Consider the following 20,201-nt stretch of genomic DNA (forward strand, 5'->3'; position numbering starts at 1 on the left):
TTTACCTCAATAACAGCACAGCCACAGCAGGTTGTACCTGCCACCTCACCAGCTGCCAGAGCAGGTGCTTAAGGAAGAATATAACAGGAATAGAACAGAACATAACAGCACAAGGCAGCAATCCTTCCCCAGAACACCCTCCCAGCCTGCAGGGATCCCTGGATCACGCCCTGCCTGACCCAGCCTGCTGCTCTGTTTAACACCCTCAACATTTCCCTCTCCCAAATTTTACCAGCTTACTTTTCCAGCATCAAAACCCTTCCCATCTCCTCCACCTCAGACATTTTGACTTCACCAAAGTTAAAACTGAAGGGTTTTACTGACATGGCACAAAAACCCCCTCATGCAGTGACAGCACAGCCTGCCCCAGCCCTCCTCAGCTGGGCCCACCAAGCATCAACTCCTCAGAACCCTACAGAGACAAAAAAAATCCTACACAGACCCATGAGGAGGCCTCCAGCCAGCTTCCATTTGCCTGCCTATTTCAGCTGAGCAGCTCGTGTCTAGATTAATTTGTTTTCATAGCAAATTAATTAGACTACTTTTTTTTTTAATATTTCATTTTACAAAAATCAAAATGAGGCAGTTGGCTGGAGCCAAGCTCCCAATTCCTAAGCTTTGTAATTATCTCACCTGCTCCCAGGGCATCACCTCTCCCAGGATTCCCAGGTTTTCCCTCCAAGAAATCAGTGGTGTGAAAAATGCTAATTAGTTGTGTTAAAATTTTAAAAGTATATATGGTATACACATACAGTATATGTATATACTATATGTATATATTTTATGTGTTTTTATAGTATATTATAGTATATTTTTAGCATATTTTATATATTACTATATTTTATAGTAGATTTATATACTACGTGTATATATTATACTATATTTTCATACTATAGTATAAAAATAGTAATAAAATTTAGAGCAATAAGAATTTGGACAATCAGAGTTAGGACAATAAAGGACAATAAAAAATTAAAGAATTATGAATGTTTGGATGTTTTCTTCAAAAAAGCATGCCTGCTAACAATGAATTAACTTTTAAAAGTAATAATTTGTTGTATATTCATATATTTTATATATTATGTAAACATTGTTTATAAACTAGGGAGTTTTTTGTTTAATGTCAATTCTTCCCCTTTCATTTTATAAATTATAATTTGGCTCTGGAGTCTGAAAGGAGGTAGGAGTTTGGTTCTTCTCAGTAAGGAGGTAATAATTTTTCTCTTTGGGATTTTAGTGTCTTCTTGCTGTTATGTCTGTTTGAAGAATTTCTTGATTATCTTATCCATTCCTTGAGCTGGTTAGAAAAGTATCTTACATCACACAGCTTCTATTTTAACATTTTGTTATAACCTAAAACTATAATTAACTCACTACTGAAAAGGATTAACACAGCATAACTTCCTAACACAACCCATACAATATCCATGTTAATGTTTGCAAAAAGCCAATCACATAATGCACATTTTTCCCAGTGAAATCACCTCCTGCTCTGCAGCCAGACCCCATTATCCCAGGGAAACCTTGGCAACCCAGGAGTGTTTGCTGGTGTTGCCATGACACAAATGAGGGGCAGGGATTGATAAGGTGAACCCAGCCCACCAGCAGGAAGGTTATTGCTGCAGCCACCACTCTTGCCCTGTGCTTTAAAGGCCCCCAGCTGAATTTCAGAGCTGGTTTGAGGAGCTAAAAGAACTCTCGGGGCTGTAGGAAAGGCAAAGTTGGCTTGGGAGCCAGAGCAAGGCTGAATCAGGGTTTGGAGAAGTTTTTCTCACACCTGAAGCGCTCTGAGCTGCTCATTGACACCCACATCCAGCAGTTCCACAGCTCCTTCATCAGGAGCCTGCTGTGGGCACCAATAAATGCTGGAAAATGATTTTATAAGGGTTAAGCAGAGTCAGGAGATCCCCAGCAGCTCTCTGAGGCAGAGACACACCTGGGCTTGGCTGAGGAGCAGCGTTTTGGCATTCCTTAAAAACCCCCAGTAGCAGATGGAGAGCCAGGAGACACAGGGAACACAATGGGATCAAAGCTGACACAGGTATTTAATGGGATCAGAGATAACACAGGGAATGCAATGGGATCAGAGCTGGCACAGGGAATGCAATGGGATCAGACCTGACTTGCAGCTTGGGCCAAAACACTGCCCAAATAAACACCACAAAGCTTTGCCAAGCTTGGGCACAACAACTTAAAGTCCCCATCAAACATACTTTTCCCCATGAAAGCTCCATCTAAGCAGCATCAGTGCCAGCAAAATGGGGACAACCTCATTCAGATCCTCATTCTGGCTGGCCCAGCCCAAATCAAAACCAGCTGGGAGGTGTCCTTATGGTGAAAGGCCAAGCTGGTAAAGAAATGGGTGAGGATGAGGTTTGGGGGGAAAACCAAGAAGTTTCCTCCCCACCACAGCTGCTTCCCAATCCCAGCAGCAGCAGCAAGAAGCCAAAGTGTTTTTTTAAGATGCAGCTTATAAAGAGTTTTTAAAATACAATGCCCTGGAGGTCCATGCCAGTCCTGTGAGTGGGAAGATAAAATCAGCTCGACAGGAAAGCTGACATCCAGCAGCAACAATTCTTTATTAACGAGAGGCACTTGGTAGTGTGGCTACCTGCGATATGGTGAGCTGCAAAAAACAAAAAAAAACCAAAAAACTCAAAAAACAAAACCAAACAGGTTTTGCCAAAGCAGCCTCCAGGCGCCCCAGCACCCCCTGATGCCGGGGAGGAAAGCCAGCACTGTTGCACCTGCCAAGGTGTATCTTTATTTATCAGACTTTGGACCCATTTCCTCCTGATCCCCAGCCAGGCAGGTGCCTTATGCAAAGTGAATAATTCATGAAGACAGCAGGCTCTTTCTGACTCGCGTTCGGGGCAGGTTGATCTGGCATGGGAGAAGCAAATTAGCATCTAAATGGCCAATTAGAGAAACTCATTTCACTATTCTGATATGCTAAGAAGCTCAGGCTGGAGGCTGGCAGTGTGGCACCTCCCAGAAGCATCAGGTTTCTTAGAAAGAATGGGACAGAGGGAAGCGCTGAGCACAGCCCAGCTTTGTCCAGGAATCCCTGCAGAAGAGGAGCCTCATTCATGCCAGGCTGTTCCACGGTAAACTCCAGTGAACCAGGAAAAGAGCAGTTCCTGGCCGTGGAGAAACTCTGCTGAGCAGCCAGGCCTTCCCAAAAACTCCCTGTCCTCCAGCCTGCTGGCACATCTGGAGGATGGAACAGCTTTTCTTGGCATCCTTAAGGTATAAAACTGGTTTTAGGCACCCTTAAACAGCACCACAAGCATGGCCACTGAGAGGTTTTTATCACCCTGGCATCGTTGCTAGGAGCAGAAGGAAAGCCGTGGACTTTGACCAGGTGCTGGAGAGCACCTGAGCCAACCTGCAGCACCCCAAAAACCCCGAGGGTGGGCACAGCACCTGCACATCCAACCTTAATAACCCTCTCCACCCCCATCCTATTCCCAGTTCTAACAATCTCAAGAACATCCCTACCACCAACACAAGCACAGCCAGAACCTCCTTCCTAATCAGCTTAATCCCCATAACAACCTACATTTACTCAAAACAGAAAGCCTAACTTCTTCTGAGAAGGAAAAAACTTCCAAATTCCCATCAGCTCAAAAACAGACTTCTACTCAGTCACCTTCTTCTCTGTCACACTATTGGTGTGATATCACCTAAAACCCAGGACAATGCACCCTCCCACAGGTGGCTTCTCCCACCTCCCAAAAGCAGGACGTGCTGGTGACTTCTCCACACATCGCTTTCACTTTTTACTCATTTCCCTGTACATCTTTGCCACTCACAGTTAATTCCCTTCAGAGCCTGAATCCCACCCGAATTCCCAGAAGGGCTGGGGGTGGGAAGGCACCTGCGGAGCTCCTCCAGCCCAGCCCCAGGTCAGGCTCACGGGACACATCCCGGCCATCTCCCAGCTGCTCCCGGAGCCTTTCAGGGACCTCTCCCCCAGCTCTGAGCCCCTCCAAGCCGTTCCCATTCCCAAACCCACAAACCCCGTGCACGCCGCTTTTCCTCCCGGTGCCGGGCACTGAAACCCGGCTCAAACTCCGCCCAAACCGAGCCGAGTTGGGCTGAGCCGAGTTAAGCCGGGCTGAGCCGCTCCCCCCGCACCCACCTGCGCTCCGGCCTCACCGGCGGCCGCTCCCGGAGCCGCTGCCCCGGCGGGACGAGGCGGAAACGGAGCCGCCAACGGAGCCGCACCTGCGCCCGCCCCCGCCCGCCCTCCGCGCGTCCCCTGCTGGTGTCCGGAGCGGCCACCGAGCGGCCCCGAGCGGCCCCGGCACCGCCACATGGGCTGGGAGAGGCTGGAGGGATGTGGGTACAGCCAGATGGGCGATGGGAGAGGCTGGAGGGATGGGGGTACAGCCAGATGTGCGATGGGAGAGGCTGGAGGGATGTGGGTACAGCCAGATGGGGATAGGGAGGATCTGGAGGGGATTTGAGTACAGCCAGATGTGCGTTGGGAAAAGCTGGAGGGATGTGGGCACCGCCAGATGTGACCTGGAAGGGTCTGGAGGGATGTGGATACAGCCAGATGTGTGATGGTAGAGGCTGGAGGGATGTGGGTACAGCCAGATGTGGATAGGGAGGATCTGGAGGGGATTTGGGTACAGCCAGATGTGCAATGGGAAAAGCTGGAGGGGATGTGGGCACTGCCAGATGTGCACTGGGAAAGGCTGGAGAGATGTGGGCACTGCCAGATGTGACCTGGAAGGGTCTGGAGGGATGTGGGTACAGCCAGATGTGGATAGGGAGGATCTGGAGGGGATTTGGGTACAGTCAGATGTGCAATGGGAAAAGCTGGAGGGGATGTGGGCACTGCCAGATGTGGATAGAGAGGGCCTGGAGGGACGTGGGCACAGCCAGATGTGCACTGGGAAAGGCTGGAGGGGATGTGGGCACTGCCAGATGTGGATAGAGAGGGCCTGGAGGGACGTGGGCACAGCCAGATGTGCACTGGGAAAGGCTGGAGGGGATGTGGGCACTGCCAGATGTGGATAGAGAGGGCCTGGAGGGACGTGGGCACAGCCAGATGTGTCCTGGAAGAGGCTGGAGAGGATGTGAGCACAACCAGAAGTGCATTGGGAAAAGCTGGAGGGATGTGGGCACAGCCAGATGTCACCTGGGAGGGTCTGGAGGGGATGTGGCTGCAGCCAGATGTGGATAGGGAGGATGTGGAGGGATGTGGGCACAGCCAGATGTGCCCCAGACCTGTGTGAGGCTCCAGGCACTGCCAGATGTTCACCAGCAGCAGAACAGGGCTGTTGGCACTGCCAGATGTGATCCAGGTGAGGCTAAGGGGGATGTGGGTACAGCCAGATGTGCCCCAGAACTTTTTCTGGGCTCTAGGCACTGCCAGATGTGCATCCCAAAACAGAGCAAGAGCCCACGGGAAAAATGCACCAAACCGTAGACAAGGAAAGGTGGTACCGAAACAAACCCTGAAAAAGACCAAACAAAAAGTTTCCCCAAACAATAACAACAAAAAAACCCGCCCAAAACAGAAACAAAACAAACAAAGCTACCCAACCAAACAAACCACAAACCCACACAAACAGAACAAACCCTCCAAGAACCAGAAAAAGAAGAAAAAAAAAACCCCAAAAACCAAACCAACCCAAAATCCACACAAGAAATGAAAAACAAAAACCCAACCCCAATAAAAAAGGAATTTTGCAGGGTTTAAAAATATGTTCACACCAAGAACAGAACAAGGCACCTGCCAGGCCTGCACAGGGGGCTCAGACCCTTTAAAACTTAAGGGCCCAAACCTCCTGAGCAATCCCAATTACAGACATGTGCTGGTAATAGCAGCAAAATTTGGGTTTATGGAGGGACAGCCTGGGATCCTGTGGTGAGTCAGCAGCAGATCACAGGAACACAATTATTGCTTTGCACCAGAACACAGGAACTTGGGCTCCTCACTGTCTAAATGTCCACTTGATGCTGTGAGTAAATTTGCCATGTGACAGGAAGGGATGGGGGGGAATGAGGGAGCGAAAAGAGAAAGAAAGGGAAAATAAATTGTGTTTCTATTGCCTTTTCAGAGCTGGTTGTTGACAAATCTGGAGCTTCTGCAAAACCTTTCACCTCTACATCCACCAGGGTCAGCTCAGGGACCCTCAGCCCCCTTGCCCCTGAATCAAGCTCAAGTCTAAGCAGATATTTTTCTTTTTGGTTCAGGCAACTGTTGAAAAATACATCAGAGGGAGCATTTTGCATGAGCACAGAGCCTGCAGCTCCGTGGAAGAAAACACTTGACGATGACATTTCGCACCAGGGTAGTTCTTCCACACAGTCAATAATATAAATAAATTAAACACACGGTTCAGCCAACTTCAGGAGGAAGATAAATTACCTTATTTAACCAGCTGTGCTGGCAGGGAAATGACACACATCTCAGAGCCCGCATCCATCCTGCTGTTGAATTTTTCTTGTCAGGATCCCCACAGTTGCTCCAGAGTGTGCAAGGCTGGGCCTTGGCAGCTGGGTGCCACAGAGAATAAATATGATGTTACATTAAAAAATTTTAAAGGCTAAATACAAGGTTTTATCTTTGATAGCACGGAGTCAATTTTTAATAGACTCGTTTCTCAGAAGCCAGGCACTTCCAGTTCCACCCAAAGAACCCTTCAAAGTCTCTCTTTTATCAATGATGGGTTTTGCTGAATTATTCACCAGATCACAGCTGCCAGAGATTTTAAATATCCCCGTGACAAGGACAATGAGGGATAACAACCTCCTCCTGCAGGCTCCCAGTGCTGCTGGCAGTGGCACCGTGCCTGCCCTCAGCTGATCCCTTCTCTTCTCCTGTGTCACCTCAGGCTGGGATGCTCCTCAAGGAATGGCAAAGAAGGAGCAGCAGCTTTTTGGAGAGGTTAAACTTGGTCCTGCAGAGGAACCATGGGTGTTTAAAAGCAGCTTTAGAATGGTCCAAGCTGGGAGAATCCTGGAGAGCTCACAGTTTGGACACTGGGCTGGTGAACACCAGCAGGTCAGACTGGCTGGATCTTTATTTCTGAACAGCAATTTCCCAGGAAAACTGGAGCAAGGAGCTGTCTGGCACTGCTTCCCCTCCTGCCTGACTGCCCCAGCTCAGCTCAGCTGCTTCACAATTCACAGCAACAAGTCCAGGGCTTTTCTCCAAGCTGTTGCTCTGATTGCAATCCTCGGATTCAATTTGTGTTCATCCCTCTAATTACCTCTCCTGAATAAAATGTCAACGATTCTGTCCCTAATCTGAACCAAAAAGGTCTTGTTTACGGAGCACACCTGCTCAAGGGTGTACAAGACAAAGCAAATGCTGGAAGAATACTGATACTTCACAGCAAAATCTGCTTCTTTTTTAACCTGTTTTAAAGAAAAATTCCCAATTCTGATCCACATTTTGCTTGCATGGCAAGGCTCTGGTCTAAATCTCCTTTCCTTGTTCACATTGAGCTGCAGCTCCCACAAGATCATTTCACAAGGCTTCCTTGGTACATCCATACACAAATTCTGTGCCTCTGTGGCACAGGAAAATGATGCACATTTGGGAATACACTGGGAAATTTAGAGAAATTTCTCAGTGTAGTTGTATCCAAAGTCAAAAAGGGCAGCAGGGTTTGCCTGGGGATTTTGCCCTTCCAGGATAACCCAATCTGCTGCCAGGGGGACTCCAGCTCGCAGCCCTGCAGCAGCAGGAGGGGCAGATCAGCAGGAGAAAGCTGCTCCTACCTGTCCTGGCATCCAGGGAAAAGCTGTCAGAAGATGATTTTCTTTACAGGCAGCTCAGGCCAGCAGCTCCCACTGGGCTCTAATTTTGGCTGGCGAGTCAGGTTTTATCATAATAAAATTAACAACATCCACCACTTGTCATTAGCAACAAGTAATCCCCTGCCAAAAATACCACACTGGTATGGATGAATTATTTACACCCCATCAGTGCTGCTGCCGTTTTCCTTCTCTTCTGCCCTGTGTCACTGTCCCTTTTATCCACAGGCAGCTCTGGGGACCTTCTGGCTGCTGTCCAGCATCAGCATTGGGCATGAGAGCACTGGTGGGAGCAGGAGCCTGTCCCAGTGTCACATCTGAACACATCAGGAGAAAAGAAGAAGGGAGGAGGAGGAAAAAGCACCCAAAAAGGATTAAACCACCTGGAGACGACCTGTAAGAGGAGCATGGCTTCAGCAGCTCTTCCTGGAGTTGTGAGGAAGGATTTTCACCTCTGGAGCCTGCCAGGGTCTCACAGCTCTTCCCACCAACCCCGCAGCAGCAAGGGCAGGGAGCCTCAAAAACCTCAGAGAGATGCTGCTGCCCCAGAAACTGAGCTTGCACTACTCTGGTGGGAGTAAAGGTGGAGAGGGAGGGAAAGGAGAAGGCAAACTGGGCAGGAGGAAGGGAAACGGGGAGAGGAAGGAAGGGAAAGACGAGTTTCCCTCAGCACCTTGATTTACAGGGCTGAGGTGTGTGAAGGGATGGGGTGATTTGGGGTTCGGTGCTTCCCCTGCCAATCCTGCAGCACCTCGGGGCTGGGACAAGGACAAGGGACAGGGGACAAGGGAGGACAGGGGACAAGGGACAGGCACAGCCCAGCACCTGCTCACACAAAGGGATGGGGTGATTTGGGGTTCGGCGCTTCCCCTGCCAATCCTGCAGCACCTCGGGGCTGGGACAGGGAAAAGGAACAAGGACAAGGGACAGAGGACAGGGGACAAGCACAGCCCAGCCCCTGCTCACACAGGGGACAAGGGCAGGGAGCTGCTCCTGGTGACAAAAAGGCGAGTCCAGGCTTGTCCCTGTGTCACCCTGCCGGGAGCGAGGGAAGGCGCTGGCATGGAGGGAGGAGAGGGGAAGGGACAAGGTGAGGAGGAGGAGGAGGGGAAGGCTCGGAGGGGAGGAAGCTGCAGAGGGGTCACAGGCAGGAGAGAGGCCACGCTGGGGCAGCTGAATTTCCTCCCCCTGCTCCCTGCAGGCCATTCCAGGGCTGTTGGGCAGCAGAGGGATGCGGGAAGGAGGAGGAGGAGGGAGCCGGGACCCTCTCCAGCAGCGGGCACGAAGCCACCAGGGAGGAAGAAGCCACCAGGCAGGAGTGCCACCAGTGCCACCACCGCCAGCACCAGGGCAGGTGAGAAAAATCTGCTTTTCCCAGGGAACCTCCCTTGGTGATTTAAAACATTCTCCTGCCCTCTGTTTGTACCCAGATTTTCTTCTCTGGCTACAAATTGATCCCAGAGATGGAGCACATGTAACTACACCGAATAAGCAGTAGGAGGCAGAAGGGAGTTGAGAATTCCACAAACTGCCCGGGATTTGGGATGCTGTTCATATTTAGGGGATATTTAAATATTCACCCTTGCAGTGGGTTACAGCACTGAACTATCAGTGGGGGTGAGTGGTTGGTAAAACTACAGAAAAGGAAAGGTAATTCCCAAAAATTTTCTGTGTAAAGGAATAATTCATTTCCACTATGTTAGTACAAAAAGTGCCTGAAAGTTTCCAGAAATTGTACTATTAAAAAATTAAAATCATATGGCTCACTTTATTAATGGATGGCAGCTTAAAAAAAAAATCCCCAACAACTCAGAACGATTTCCTGCTAAAACTGAGTCAGGCAAACACAGTGAGCTTGATGCCAGTGCAGAAGTGCTATTAATGCATTAACAGCTTCAATAAATACATTTTTACAGGTGTGACAATCCCTATGCTGGCCAATCGGAAAAATATCTATTTCCTACTTAAAAATAAGATTTTTGGCCCATTACTACTTTTCCCGTAGATTTGGGGTTTTATTAAGGCACAGCAAGCCATTGCCTCATTTTATTTTTGTTTTATGAAATAATCAGGGAAGTTCAGAGGCAACACTTACCTTTTTGCTAACAGCATTTATCATTTCAACAGCAGAACAGCACCAAAAGAGCAGAAAGCAGCGGGCCCACTCCCCTCCAGTGCTTCAAATCCCAGCTCCTGGGAGGAACCCTGACTCAGCCCAAAGCTCTGCACAGGGGAATGAGGAGGATGCAAAAATAAAGGAGGCTGTAGCACCAGCTGGCAGCATTTTGGGTTCTGCTGGGGCAGGGGAAGGTCTCAGCGCTCAGCTGAGCCAAAGCCTCCGCTGGGATGGGGCTCTGGAGGATCCCCAGGCAGAGAGGGAAAGGCTGCAGGTTTATAGGGTGAACAGGAGGAAAAGGTATGAATTGTATATCCAGGAGCACTTCCCAGCTGCCAGGAATTCCCCACCCCTCCACGGCAGCAGCAGCAGGTAAAGGAGATTCCTGCAGTGATTATTTGGAAGAGCAAAAATTGCTGTGCCCGAATGCTGATTGAGGAGTTGCTGTGAACTGAATGCTGAAGGAGCCTCTGAGCTGCACCAGGGGTGTCACCCAAAATCCCAATAATTTCTGTATCCTAACAGTGGTTCCTCAATGTCTGTGTGGAGAAAAGGACATTTATATTTTACAAAACAAACCAACCTGGTAAAATATGGCTGCAACTCAGACTGCATCAACAATTAAAGTGCTCCTTTCTACACTGCGTTTGTGCTAATTATTGCTGTTGGTTTATTTACAAATAACACTGCTAAACTTTCCAGCTATTCACGTTGTACACTGCAGATTTGTGAGCAGATGAAGGATCAGACACCTTGTTTAGAGGCTGAAATGATTTCCAGGCACATGAACTTACCTTCCTTGAAACTGAGTGAGCTGCAAAGTCAGGGTGGAAATCCAGCCCTCACCTCCTGGCTTTTGATCCAATTGTTGCTTTATTTTTGTAATAAAAATTCATTATCTCAGACCCTCAGGTGTGACATTCTGGAGAAGCACATGTGAAAGGCAAACAGCACATCCAGAACAACAGGGCTTCCTTGGAATGGTAGGGGAAGCACATCCAGAACAACAGGGCTTCCTTCTAACGCTAATTAGAAGTTCATTGGGCCAATATGATTTAAAAATCACATGGAACAGCCTTGTACTCCCCAACTTCAAATTTTTATAGGAAAAAAAAGGTTTTCATACAGAGTGTCATGACAATATCTAAGGAGAACAGCCCAGCCCTCACTGCAGGAAGATTTGAAAGTTAGGTGACATCTGAAAGTCTCCCCGAACTCCCCTGAAAGACACTGTGCTGACTTCTCAAGTTTTTTCTTAATGACTTTTTAAATCGACCCTTTTATACAGAATTAACGTTTATAAGTGGCTTTTCTCCTGTTTAATACTTCAAAACTCCAGGATACCCAAAAGCTCTGAGAGCCTTTTGCTGGAAGCAGCAGCTTTGCAGCAGCTCCACGGCTCCCCAGACCCCAATAATGTCATTACATGCAACTCTAGAGCTTCCACAAGCACATAACCAGATGAACAATAAAAAAGTAAGCAAAAAATCCCATTAGGAATTAATTAACTGATGTTCAATTACATCCATTCCTGCTCTGCCAGAGTCACTAACAAAATCAGCACGCCTGCAAAATGTGGAAAGGTTAAAAGAACAGATTAAGCATCCAGAAAACCACCAGAGCATTTCTCTCAACACAATAGCTTATAATCATCTCTTTTGGTTTTATAAAGTTTAATGCATAACACACTCTAATCTTATATTTATGCTGTGTTTACTAATGCAGCATTTGAGCATCTACATTTTAAAAATAAATTCCTGCCTGGTTAAATACATGTTATATTTGAAAGGGATTAGTTCTTCACTTGTAGGATATGCTGAAATTCATACCAGAAACTCTCTTTAAAAATAAAGCTGTACCAGATGAACAATTCAAACACATTAAGGAGAAGATTTTCAGCTGTCTTTAAAGAACTTTTTCAATGTCTTACTAAACTGACAAATCCACAACATTTGGTGTTGGTTTGGTTTTTAATATAGACAGTTTTATATAGGAAACACCCTCCTAGAATATGCAAACAAAAATAGAAGAGAAAGGAGGGGAGCTGGGATTGGCAGGAAATATTATGTATTTATTTCTAAGTAACTACCACAATAAACACTGAAAAGATTTGAATGAGAAATAAAGAGACTTCCCTGCAGCATGGTTTTCAGATCATTTATTACCAATAAAGTAAAAGACAAACTGAAAATCAGAAGGAGGGGGTGGGAAACATCACAGACACCAGAACACTTGCACAGAGCTAATCAGAGCTTTGCAAATGTTGGAACATAAATAATTTAAAAGGTATCTCTACCAATTAAAATATCCTTAAGAGGCACACATTAAGTTTGCTTGCTTTATAAAAATCAGGTGCTTTATCCTAAAACCAGAGCATGAGGGGCATTTTGTGGGTTATTTTGCTTCTAACTAGGAACAGCTAATGGCTACATCTTAAAACAACCTCCTCTTAGATGTGCTCCAAGTGGATTCCTTGGGAGAGCATTTGTGGGAGCAATCCAGGGTCTGTGTTCTCCCAGAGCCCTGTGCCCAGCAACAGCAGGAGCAAACTGCAGGGAGCGAGGGATGGATGGAGCAACCCAGCGAGCAGAGTGTGAAACCCCACGGGCTATGGGGTGAGCTGGGCCTTCTGTTACACCACCAGCACATCCTGGGGCACACTTAGGGCACAATTGCATCATCTGTTTAAGACACATCTCCCCACTCTTGCAGCCTGAGACCAAAGTGTTCAAGGGTGACGCTCTGAGCTCCGGAGCGCTGCCTGCCCGGCCGTGTCCTCTCTCATCCTGGGATTGTTTTGGGAGCTGCCTCTCTGAGGCGAGTACCAAAGGTGAAGGATGTTCTTTGCTGAGCTAATAAATAAGTAAAAAAACCCCAACAACAACAATAAAAAAACCCCCAAACCATACAAACTCAAGGTTTCCTTCCTGCTGCACTCTTCATCTCCCGACTCCTTTCAGTTCCCTGGGATTCACTTCCACACCATCCATCACACTTGCACAAACACACGTTAAGCACAGCTCAAGAACAGCCTCCCGAGGCTGCCACTGACAAAACTCACCCCTGGGGCTGTGCACTGCCAAGTCCTCTTTAAAAGCTGCTCCAGGACTGGTGCTGCACACCCACACCTCGGGGGAGTTTTGGAACACGTGGGTGTCCAGCTCAGACAGGTCTATCAGGTGTTTCTGAGAGACTACACCACACAAAAAACCAGCACAACCCACACTCCCCAAAGCAGATGCTCTCCACACTACGCTCTGTCAACACAGGAAAAAAAAATCTGGGAAAACAAGGAAACCTCACTGTCTTATTTTCATCAAGGCACACGATAAACAAACGCACGTAACAGCCAGACAGACTTTCATAATATCTGAAGCTATTCCCTTTGGTCCCCAAACTCATCACACACTCAGGAGAGGTTTTTCAGCAGCCTGCAGACAGGCAGAGGCTGCCCCATCCCAGTGACATCCCCAATCCCCAGGACACGGATTTGTGCCATGACAAGCTCATCTGGGAAGCAGAGCTACAGCTGTGGATTTTGTTATGCGCCACAAACCTGCCTGTCCCTTGCTACTTTTACCTCCTCCCAACCCCACCACAACAGTGTCTCACAGCCAATCCAGCACCTCCTTGGCCATTCTGGGTCTCTCTGTCCAGCACTTTATCTGAATCTTGCTTTGGTTTACAGCTCCTTTAGTGCATGCAGCTTGTGTGGGCAAAAACAAGGCACTTGTGGTTTTCTACCTCCACATCACCAAGATCCAACAACACAGGGATAATTTCTGGCCTGGTATTCTCTGTTACAAGCCCTGCTGCAGGCACAGAAACACTTGTGTGTCACACAGAACAAGGGCTCCTCATTACCCCAAGAATTGGAATCACACAATCCTGTCTCTGCTGCCTGGAGCTGCAGAAGCAGTTCGTCCCCTGCTTTGCTCAGAACTCCTCTTCTTCCCAATTTACACCTTCACACAAAATGTGAATGCCACGTTAACATTTTTGTATGTGTTAAAAGCAGAGTTCTGGGGTTTTCTCTGTTAGTCTTCCCCAGCAATTTCCAGGGGATGGTTTTTCTGGAGAAAACACGATCTAAACTGAAATGGCTGACAGCAATATGTGTGACTACACGATGTGGCAGATCCTCTGCAAGAGAGCGAACTGCCCTTACTTTCTGCACATCACCAAAGCACCAAATGGATCTCCACCTACCAGCCACTACCCCACACTCCTCCTTACCTGTCACCTTTTCCTCTGGGGGAAATCACTTCCCGTTGTTATTTTCACCTGATTACAGCGGGGAAGGGGAGGGAACCCGCGGCTTTCGGGAGGCGAAGAGCCAAGCCCCTCGCGCTAAGTTACTTTCCCATAGAAAACCACGCTCGGGCCGCCGTGAGGCTTTAAAAGCAGGAATTAAGAGCTGAGAGAGAGGGTCTGTGCCTGCTTTTAGCAAGTGGAGTCAGCACAGTTTGTGAGGGGCGGATGGGAGCGAGAGGGGCGGCCGCCCTCAGCAGCCGTGCAGGCCGCGGTCAGCAGCCATCCAGGCCACCCTCGGCGCTGAGGCACTCCGAGGTCTCCAGCTCCACGCTGGAGAGGAACCTGCGCGTGGCCTTGCGGCAGTTGTAGTCCAGCGTGGTGGTGTAGACAGTCTTGGCGTGCTTGGGGTAGATGATGGTGGTGCTGGTGAAGCGGCGGGGCCTGTGGCGCGGCTCAAAGCGCACCTCGGCCTTGTAGCTGCGCCACGAGCAGTTGGGCACGCAGACGATGGTCTGGCTGCACGAGGCCACGCTCAGCCCCACGGGCAGGTACACGTCGGCGATGAAGTGCTTCTCCGAGTCGTACCTCACCGAGGAGGTGTACCTGTGACAGAAAAGCCTGTGTTTATTCTGGAATAATCAGGTAAAATCATTGGGTTGAAAGAGATCTTTACGATCATCGAGTTCAACCCAGCCCCAATACCTCAGTTAAACCAAGTGCCACATCCAGTCTTGTTTTAAACACATCCAGGGATGGTGACTCTACCACCTCCCTGGGCACCTCATTCCAATATTTCATCACCCTTTCTGTAAAAAACTTTTTCCTAATATCCAACTTATATTTCCTTTGGTGCAGCTTGAGACAATATCCTTTCGTTCTGTCAGCTGCTGCTTGGAGAAAGAGACCAACCCCACCTGACTGCAACCACTTTTCAGGGAGTTGTAGAGAGTGATAAGGTCACTTCTGAGTCTCCTCTTCTCCAGGCTGAACACCCCCAGCCCCCTCAGTTGTTCCTCACGGGGTTTGTGTTTCAAGCCCCTCACCAGCCTCGTTGCCTCCTCTGGACTATCAAGCATCTCAACGTCCTTCCCAAACTGAGGGGCACAAAAAGCAATTACAGGGAGGAAGAAATAATTCTAATATAACTAGAATTACTAATTAGATCATTAATATAATTAGAATTACTAATAACTACAGCAGTGCAATTGTAGCTGGTAGCTAGGAGAGCATTTCTGTTGGAGACAAGCTCCAGTCACAGAAACACAACGTTTAAACATTGTTGACCTCATCCATAGAAATAACTCTGTGTAGTCTCAGGCCAGTGATTCTTTAAAGGACAAGGATTCATATTTGCATGAATGTGCTCTGGCATCAGCATGACTGATGGGACATCTGAGGGGGATGAAGCAGGGCTGAGGATGGGTTGCTGCAGGGGATTTGTGTGCTCTGCTCATGGGTTTGTGGCAAGAGGAGCTGTCAGGTACTGGAGTGGCTCCTCATCCCACCTCACACAGAACCATCTGCTGGCGTCTTACACATTCACAGGATGAGAAAAGAGCCTTATGTTAGCAGCATTCCCAGGATTATCACTGCCTAGCCCAGCTGCCAGCACTACCAAAACTTCCTGTCAGCCCTGAGCTCTGAATGCACAAACCTCCTGCAAACTCCCAAACCCGGAGGCCTTGATCCACATTTAGGCTTGGCACACAAACATCCCAACTCCTCTGGGCTGGGAAGCACACGTTATCTCCTCAGCTTTTCTCTGCCAGGAGTCACCCAGGAGTGCTCTGCTATCGCCCCTGGCACGGGGCATTCTCTGAAGACAAACTCCTCAAGGTTCAGCTGGCAGGAAAACACTCCAGCTTGCACACCCAAGCCCTCTTAGCCTGGGTTGCAAAAGAAAGTTTTAATCTCCTTCACACTGAGACAACTCAGTTGGCTTTTCCACTAACGAAGGAGTTAACTGCCTCCAATTCCAGCCACAGCACAGCTCCTTCCCCACACCAGGACATAATTCTCCCTACCCTCCCCTGCATTAGGCTTCCATTTGATTTTATCAGCCTCCCTCTAATTGCACAGTCATCAACTGGGAGCCTTCTTTTCTCATTACTGCAAATCATGGTGTTCAAAGGAATAATTCACAGGCTGTGAAGTGATGCAGTGCATTAAAAAAAAAAAAAAAAAAGAATTATGCACTCCTCTGAATGTTAACATTTCTTTCAATTCACACAACCAGCCACAGCTGTTAAGATAGAAAGTGCTTATTATAAAACCAGGAGGTTGAAAGAGCAACATTTTTTTCCCTTAATGAAACAGCCCTAGAAAGATCTTTGAAGGTCTTCCCTCATGATTGCCTCCTGGTTAATCAGCTCAAGGGCAACGTTTTGGAGCAGTGCAAGGAAGGAAAAGCAGGAGAGTAAAATGTAAGAAAGTCTTCCTGGAAAAATAACCAACCAAACAACCATATGGGTGGGATTAAAAGAGGCTGAACACTCCTTTAGCCTGTACAAATGTCCAGGTCCAGGAATGTACAGCTGCAGTGAACAATGGCTCTGCAAATAAATTAACTTGACTCACAGGCACTGATAAGGCCTAACTGCTCCTTTACAGGCTAACTCCTCTAACTCCCTCCAAAGGAGATGACTGTAAGACAATATTTACCTTATTTCCTTGGCTGGTAAAGGGTCAAACTCAACTCCTTCACCAAAGGATAAAGGACACAATCTTGGAGGGCAGCTGGAGAGAATGGGGCTGGGGGAGAACACGGAACTCTGCAAAAGAAATGCAAAATGTTTCATGTTACCATACTGTGGCACATTTATGTTACAGTGCAGCACATTCTCAGGAAAACAGATTTATTTATCCCTTGGTAGGGAGATGTTGAGGTTCACATTTACGTGCAGGAGGATCTGCTGCACCAAGATGTGCTACAGGTGCATCCCTTAGGCCTGACTCCACACTGATCTAAAGCATCCTAGAGGTGGCCAGGAGCATTTTTTGAAGACAAGGTCCCTACTTCAGCAGCTTAATGCAGAGGAGCCACTCTGGGAAATGAGAGAGGACTGCAACCCCTCTGTGCAGTGTGGTCTGTTCCCTACATGAACACACAATCAAGTTATAACCAACATTTTTTGGTGTCTGAGGGTTCCCTCCTGGCTGAATTCACCCCATACCCCCACGGACAGACCACAGAGGAAATTACCACAGGGCACCTCACCATGAGCCGCCTCCCTGCTCCACAGCTACGCCCTGGCCCCCGTTTGAAGGCATTAAATCCAACCTAATTCACACACCAAGCGTCGGGAAGGATTAACTCATTCCCGCCGAGGGGTGGGTGATTCACTGCCTGTCCCTGTGCTGCTCTGACACCCAGCACCACGAGCTGACACTGAATCCCACAGCCCGAGGAAACCAAAGCAGCCCTGGAAGATGGAACCCAACCCGTGTGTGCTTCTGGAGCCACCTCTGCACGTGTGTTCGCTATCGAGGGGCTGGGGGGCTGTGAGCATCTTTCCCTCCTATGGCTTTTTCCAATTCCACAGCAGCAGTCCTGTAGAAAACGGATTTTCCCTCTAAATCTGCAGTTTCCAAAGTATTTGCACCAGCAGCTCCACATCCAAAAACTATTTGGTGAAAAACCAAATTAACTGAAACCGCACTTTATGCACGATAAAGTTACTGCTCCGGGTCACTCGGGAATAACGGGAGCTCACTTTCCACAGGGATTTCCAAAGACGTGCTGCGATGCCAGGAGGGACAGGAGCTTCCCTCGCAGCCAGAGCTTTGTGAAAAGCCCCGGCCACCCCGCTTCCCGGCGGGACCCTTCCCTCCCGGTGCAAACCTATTCCGGGACACCACAGCGGCCGGAGGGCTCGGTTAAAACGGAGAAAAACAGCGGGCGGTTCTTCCAGCCCATCCCAGGGCGGCCAGACCCGGTTCCTCCCTCCTTTCCCCGCGGGATGCGCGGAGCAGCGCGGGGAGCTCCGGAGGGCAGCGGCTCCGCCGGGACCCCGCACCTGCCGCGGCGGCACCGGGGGCACCGGGGAGCGGGGCTGCCGGTCCCGGGGGCTCCGGAGGGTGCGGGCAGAGCGGGGAGGGGCCGGTACTCACCGCGGCGGAGGGCGCGGGCGGCTCGGGCTCCGGGAGCCCGTTGGCGGCGGCGCGGTCGGGGCTGCCCGAGGAGAGCAGCCAGGGCGGCGGGGCCGGGCCGGGGCTGGGCGGCAGCCCGGAGTCGGGGCTGTCGAGGCCGGAGTCGCCCCGCTTCCTCATGTCCGGGAGGTCGGGCACCTCCCGCAGGCTGAGCCGCCCCACCATGGCCGAGCCGCCGCCGCCTGCCCCGGCCCGGCCCCTGCCCGCGCTGCGCTCCCTGCGCCGCCTGCGCCCGGGCGGCGGCGGCGGCGGGCGGGGCGGCCCGGGGAGGGGCCACACGGGGGCGGGGCGGGCCCGGGTCCCACCGGTGTCCCTGGGTCCCACCCGTGTGTCCGTGTCCCACCCGTGTCTCTGTGTCCCAGCCGTGTCCCACTGGTGTCCCTATATCCCACCCGCGTCCCTATGTCCCACCCGTGTCTCTATATCCCACTGGTGTCCCTGTGTCCCGCCCGTGTCTCTGTACCCCACCCGTATCCCCGTGTCCTACCCGTGTCGCTGTGTCCCAGCCGTGTCCCACTGGTGTCCCTGTATCCCACCCGCGTCCCTATGTCCCACCGGTGTCTCTATATCCCACTGGTGTCCCTGTGTCCCGCCCGTGTCTCTGTACCCCACCCGTGTCCCCCTGTCCCACCCATCTCCCTATGTCCCATCCATGTCCCTTTATCCCACCGGTGTCCCTGTGTCCCATCCATGTCCCTGTACCCCACCGGTGTCCCCGTTCCCCGGGCTGTCCCCGTCCTGCCGGTGCTCGCCGTTTTCCCGCAGTCCCTGCCCTCCTGGTGATCCCACTCCTGTCCCGTCGCTCGGAATTTGCCATTGGAAGGTGGCGGTGGCAGAGTCACCGTCCCTGGGTAAGGACAGGCCGGCCTCAGTGCTCTGGTGGGGCTACAAGGTGGGGATGGCTCCCGGGTTGGACTCGATGATCCCGGAGCTCTTTTCCAACCTAAACGATTCTGGGATTCTGCGGAACCGTGCCCGATGGAAACTTCCCTCCACACATCCTGCTCCGACCCACAGTGCACCATCCCAATGTGCTGCCAGCACGGATTCTGGGGAGCACTGAAAGAGCTGCCAGATCCTGCTGGGCTGCCCCCACCTCCAGTGGCGCTTTCCCCAAGAACAGGGATTTTGGCAGCTGGTTAAGACCCCCAAGTTCTCCCTCCAGGCTGCTCCTTCTCCCTCCCCATTCCCAAGCATTCAGGCTCAGGCAGCAGCGCTGCTGCCCTTAATTGCATTTTTCAGGCAAAGCTGCCGAAGCTGAAACAAGAGAACAGAAGGAAACGGTCATTCTAGCACTACAGGAGAGCGAGGGAACCTTTTTTGGAAAATCCTAATGAAATAATTGCGCCATGTCATCAGATTTGGTGGGGGAATACTCTTGTGGAGGGAAAGCAACCCTGCAGCCGGCCAAAGTCAACACTCCCCTGCACAGAAAGCAGCAGTCTGGGCTGATGGGCCCAGCACAAGTGAACCCAAACCTCTGAAAAAAATTCCTTCCCTGCCCCAAAATTAAAAGCAGAGCAGAACTTTCAGCCGTAGGCGTCTGTGGTTTGCAGCTATGCAGTGCTGGGAACTCCGGAGACTTCCTCAAGGAATTTACATTCCTTTGAAGAAATACTATGAGGCTGTTTGCTGAAAAATGCAGATGGAAAGAAAAGGAACATTAAGAATTTTGACTGAAATCTTTGGGGTCTGAGCAAATGTGCTGGACAGGTGTTTTCTTCTTTCTAATTTAAGTGTATCCCCCCCCCCCCCCAAAAAAAAAAGAGATGCTGGTCTCTGCAAGCAATAGGAAAACTGATCAGTCCTCGCTCCAAAATCTCCCATAAAAGCCCTTTATGAAATCAGATGCCTTGGAAGGCACTGGAGCAGTTTCCAGATGAACACAATCATCATTTCA

The 20,201-nt window shown here is 49.8% G+C and overlaps 2 protein-coding genes across 8 annotated transcripts in view; both read right to left on the reverse strand.

Moving 5' to 3' along the window:
- Positions 1–6,505, reverse strand: part of RPH3AL (rabphilin 3A like (without C2 domains)) — a 45,224-nt gene extending 38,719 nt beyond the window's left edge. For 4 of the 7 annotated variants that reach the window (XM_026797188.2, XM_026797187.2, XM_074556729.1 and 1 more), the window contains exon 1: positions 4,145–4,275. The gene's annotated coding sequence lies outside the window, so the exon portion shown is untranslated. Of the gene's footprint in view, positions 1–4,022; positions 4,044–4,144; positions 4,301–6,388 lie in introns of those variants that run through there. The other 3 variants (XM_074556727.1, XM_005493546.4, XM_074556728.1) reach the window with 3 other exon arrangements.
- A 5,536-nt stretch (positions 6,506–12,041) lies between these two features.
- Positions 12,042–18,564, reverse strand: RFLNB (refilin B). The gene is made up of 3 exons (XM_005493545.4): positions 18,263–18,564; positions 16,814–16,923; positions 12,042–14,755 (listed from the first exon to the last, which is right to left on the reverse strand). The coding sequence occupies exons 1-3, from the start codon at positions 18,464–18,466 to the stop codon at positions 14,425–14,427; spliced, it is 645 nt and encodes a 214-aa protein (XP_005493602.2). The 5' UTR covers positions 18,467–18,564; the 3' UTR covers positions 12,042–14,424.
- Between the last annotated feature and the right edge of the window lie 1,637 nt (positions 18,565–20,201).

The sequence above is a fragment of the Zonotrichia albicollis genome, chromosome 22 (genome assembly GCF_047830755.1).
Source record: "Zonotrichia albicollis isolate bZonAlb1 chromosome 22, bZonAlb1.hap1, whole genome shotgun sequence".
In the NCBI taxonomy this organism is placed as follows: Eukaryota; Metazoa; Chordata; class Aves; order Passeriformes; family Passerellidae; genus Zonotrichia; species Zonotrichia albicollis.